The 5,000-nt window shown below is 41.8% G+C and overlaps 1 protein-coding gene across 1 annotated transcript in view; it reads left to right on the top strand.

The window, feature by feature from the left end:
• Positions 1-5,000, top strand: part of ezh1 (enhancer of zeste 1 polycomb repressive complex 2 subunit) — a 25,183-nt gene that overhangs the window by 17,900 nt on the left and 2,283 nt on the right. Inside the window, exons 15-18 of the mRNA XM_048245485.1 lie at positions 95-273; positions 2,546-2,641; positions 3,330-3,411; positions 3,537-3,617. Coding sequence (XP_048101442.1) covers positions 95-273; positions 2,546-2,641; positions 3,330-3,411; positions 3,537-3,617 — 438 coding nt within the window. The remainder of the gene's footprint in view (positions 1-94; positions 274-2,545; positions 2,642-3,329; positions 3,412-3,536; positions 3,618-5,000) is intronic.

The raw sequence follows: 5,000 nt of genomic DNA, 5'->3' as shown, positions 1-5,000 counted from the left end.
GTGCAGGCCTTCCTGTATGTCCAGAGCTTCCCAGGTTAACTAAATCTCCCTCCTCCTCATCCTCCTCCTCTTCCTCCTATTTGTGTGTCTGCAGGCCAGAACCGTTTCCCAGGGTGCCGCTGTAAGACGCAGTGCAACACTAAGCAGTGCCCGTGTTACCTGGCTGTGCGCGAGTGCGACCCCGACTTGTGCATGACCTGCGGGGCGTGCGACCATTGGGAGAGCAAGCAGGTGTCCTGCAAGAACTGCAGCATCCAGAGAGGCCTGAAGAAGGTACGCATTCTGATCCCAGACCAGTGGGATATGACAGTGCCAACGAATGAAGAAAACAAAAATGCATTATTCATTTACGTTCTGTAGAGATGAAGCAAAAAGTGTTTTTTTGGAGTGAGAGCATGCTTAGTAAACAAACAATCACTCAGACGATCTGCCCAGAATTGAACATATTTGAACATATTTCACCACAGTTTTTTAAGTTCACTCCAGCGGCTTCACTTTTTTCTGAGCGTACACTGTTCATAGTTTTTTTCCGTCTTTTGTCAGCTTGGGTACAGCTGCATTAAAACTTGAAACAGATTAGTTATAAACTAGATGTACCGCAGAGCGGTACAAAATATGACTGCCGCCCAGTCCAGCACATTTTTTCCACAAAAATAAATCACGCTGAAAGGCCTATATGATTCTAACTGTCTCACTAAATTGCATTATCCACACTCAATTCTCACTGGTATCTGCTAGACAACAAGTACCAAAACATGATTAGTTCATAGATTTCACATGTAAAATTAATTTTATACAACCCCACCCCCATCTTGCCTGTTCATAATTCTGAGAAATTCTTGAATTGTGTGCATGTGTCGCGTGTACATGTTTATGTTTATGTGTGTGGGTGTGTGTGTGTGCTGTGCTTGTGTGTTTGCCTGTGTATGTGTGTTTGTGCATGTGCATGCATGCGCATATATGTCTACTGTGTGAGTATGTGTCATACGATGATTACTGTGAATGTATGTGTGTGCGTGTGTATCTGTTTATGCACATGTGTGCACATGGAATGGGTTAACATGACCCCTGGAGGCAAACATACGGAAAAAATTGGTCATCCTAGGCCCTACGGTTCAGATGAAAACGAAAAACGATGGTTCCATGCTATCCATGTGGGGGTACATGCCCACCAAGTTTAAGCATGCCCTCCCGGTCTTTCAGTGTCCCTGAATCCTTGTTGGTGTCACGGTCACTAAATGTACACATAAATTATTTTATTGTAAGGCCCCCATTAACGAAAAGTTCACAAAACTTGGCATGCATTTGAGGGTGTCATAATAAACCTACACTTTCAATTTCGTTCAGTTTTGACCATGTCAGCCAGAGATATTGTGGTGAAAACACCTAATTTTTTGCTTTTTAATTTTTAACTAGGTGGCGCTATACATGAAATAAGTGGTAATGGGATGGGTTGACATGCCCCCTTAAGACCAACATACAAAAAAGGTGGACCTCCTAGGCCCCTCACGGTTCTCGAGATATTCACAGAAAACTGTCTCCGCCACCTACAGGCCAGTTGGTGTATAGTAACATAAATTAATTTATTGTGTGGCCCCCCATGAACGGAATTTGACGAAACTTGGCGTGCATTCAGAGGGTGTCATAATGATCCTACACTTCCAATTTTGTGCAGTTTTGACTATGTTAGGTCACAGATACCTGCGATTACAACACCTCATTTTTACTTTTTGTGTTTAACTAGGTGGCTATACATGAAATGAGTGGTTATGGAATAGGTTAACATGGCCCCTTGAGATCAACATACAAAAAATGGTCCTCCTAAACCTTTACGGTTCTCGAGATATTCACAGAAAACTGTGTCTGCCCTACCCTCCTTTCGGGGTGCAGTCCAGCCGGGGGCTACAGATCAAAACGAAAAACGATGGTTCCATGCTATCCATGTGGGGTTACATGTCCACCAAGTTTCGTCTACCCCGGTCTTTCAGTGTCCCGGGAATCCGTGACAGAAATTTGGACATGTGAAAAAGAAAAAAAAAAAGAGAAAAAAAAATCTGACTAAACCTTTGATGCCGCCCGCAGCGAAGCGGGCGGTCATAATAATCTCTCCAGCTTCATGTCACCAGCTAGGTTAACCTAATGCAAATGTAGTTTTACTGATTGTCAACACAGAACATTAGTATGTTAAGCAGTTGATGTTATGAAATGAGTAATCTGTGTGTGTGTGTGTTTGTGTGTTTATGATCTGTTTGTTAAGCAGGTGATGTTATGAAATGAGTAGTGTGTGTGTGTGTGTGTGTGTGTGTGTGTGTGTGTGTGTGTGTTTACGATCTGTATGTTAATGTTATGAAATGAGTAATGTGTGTATATGTGTGTTTATGATCTGTATGTTAAGCAGGTGATGTTATGAAATGAGTAATGTGTATGTTTATGATCTGTATGTTAAGCAGGTGATGTTATGAAATGAGTAATGTGTGTGTGTGTGTGTGTGTGTGTGTGTGTGTGTGTGTGTGTGTGTGTGTGTGTGTGTGATCTGTATGTTCAGCATCTGTTGCTGGCTCCCTCTGATGTAGCAGGGTGGGGCACCTTCATCAAAGAGTCCGTTCAGAAGAACGAGTTCATCTCTGAGTATTGTGGAGAGGTAAGTGTGTACATGCATAATCACACACACTCATAGGTGCAATCTCTGGTTAAAGTTTAAAGTTAAAATGGACAAAGTGTGTTAGAGCAGGTCCTGCACCCTCTGGTGTGCATACGTGTTTAAGACAGAGTGGGGAAGAGAAGGTGAAAATCTCACTTTTAACCCAAGCCAAGCCTATTATATCCAGTTCAGCACATGCATACTTTCTACTTAGAACACTGCTATCTAGTGATTTTGACCTGACCTACCCGCAACTCACCTATTATCTGGGCACTTTACCCGCACCAGGTCAACCCCCGGCGTGCTTCACTACTTTACACAAAGATAAATAATTCATCAATGACAGGTCTAAAGTTTTTTTTGAAAAAGGTACTGGACTTTACAGAGAGATGAGGGACACCATGAACTGTTTTGATATTGACCTGAAATAACCTGGTGCCAGGGCACACACTCACACACACACACACGCATGGAAGCATGCACGCACGGACACACACACACACACACACACACACACACACAGTTGTGCCTGTGTCTAACCACTGTGCCGTTTTTTGTTCTTCCTACAGCCCAGCAGATTCTGAACAGTGGTATAAAACTATGTTTTGTGTCTGTGTGTGTGTGTGTACTGTATGTGTGTGTGTGCGTATTTGCGTGTGTGCACATGCACTTGTGTGTGTACATCCAGTTGATTTCACAGGATGAGGCTGACAGACGTGGGAGAATCTATGACAAATACATGTCCAGCTTCCTCTTCAATCTGAATAACGGTAAGAGATGAGATATGCAGCAGGAGCCGCTCCATGCACATGCAGCACTTACACGTCCACGCGGAGAGTGAGCAGCATGCTGAGTTCATGGACCCTCACTCTGCTCTTTTGTGCTGCCTTAACAGACTTTGTCGTGGATGCCACAAGGAAAGGGAACAAAATCCGCTTTGCCAATCACTCCGTCAATCCCAACTGCTATGCCAAAGGTAAGAGTTGACAGCATGGTTTGTGGAGCAGGGACTGAAAACAGAATGATTTTCATATTGATTCGTTCGGAGCAAAAACATAATTTTTTCGTTCCTGTTCCAGTGTTCCAAGGCCTCTCCTCTAAATGGTAACCGGTTAGAACGTTACAAAAGAACGGTTAATAACGTTCCTTTAAAAATTACATTGCTTTTACAAATTGATTTATGGCCGGTGGCACAATACTATAGGTTTTTATTTTTGCCCAACAGGCTTAAAGCTTAAATCAAAGCACATTAGATGTCAAGGCTAACTGTTGAAAAAACTGTGCCTGAATTCAGGCATGCTGTGAGATTTGTAGACAATTAGCCTATATAATATTAGATCTTCAAAATGTCTGATAGCCTGTAATAGCCTAACCTATGTGTGGTGCTACCAGCTTCTTCGATATTTTCCTAGTGTCTCTGGTAGTCTATGTTATTTCAGTTTCAGTAATTTAGGCTACATACTGGGAAAGGCAGTTAGATAGTGTTGGATATGGAAAGCCTTTTTATCAACTAGTAGGTCTAGCCTATTGAACAGGGGAGAAACTAAATGAATCCTATAAGGGGTGTGGGGAACACTGCGTGGGTAGGTGACTTTCCAAGCCTATAGATGATAAAATGATAAATACCGTTATCAACCGCTTGTCTAAAATTGAAAATAACGTTTTCACTCTGGAACAAGTGAAATTGGTTTTGTTTTTGGATTGCGTTGATACAAAAATGTTCTTTGTTTCCGTTGTCGTTCTTTGAACCATTTCTAGTCCCTGCTGTGGAGTGCTGGTAGTCCTTCAGAAGAGCTTATATGTTCTTTTCAGTGCTTTGGTTTTTATATAAATATCTCCATGGTATTATTTAAAATATCACCAGCCTCTGGGGACAAAGTCTTAAATAAAGGCTTTACTTGAAGGTATCTACATAAGAGTGACATGACACTGTCATAACTCTAACCCTAACTTGTCATGACAAAAACCGAATGACCCTTTGTCAAAATTCGTAATGACAAAAACCAAATGACACGTTTATAACTTGTTTATAATGTTTATGACACGTTTATGACAGTGTCATGTCACTCTTATGTAGATACCTTCAAGTAAAGTGTAACCAAATGAAGTATATGATTCTCACACCTGCCCTTCTGACGTACGGTGTTCATTTTTTAGGAACTGTTGTCATCAGACAAAACTGCCTTCACTTTCTTCAGAGTCAATTGCCTGTGTGTCATTTTCAGACAAAACTGCCTCAACACTGTCATATTGACAAAACTGCCTCATAACAAACTGCCTCAGAAAACATCTGAAGGTCTCCAGAAAAAAACAGAAAAAAAAGTGGAGTCACTGTAGTGGTCTCAGAAAATCAGGTCTC

This window comes from Alosa alosa, chromosome 6, assembly GCF_017589495.1.
Source record: "Alosa alosa isolate M-15738 ecotype Scorff River chromosome 6, AALO_Geno_1.1, whole genome shotgun sequence".
NCBI classification, from domain to species: Eukaryota; Metazoa; Chordata; class Actinopteri; order Clupeiformes; family Clupeidae; genus Alosa; species Alosa alosa.
This window is presented reverse-complemented; position numbering and strand designations above follow the sequence as displayed.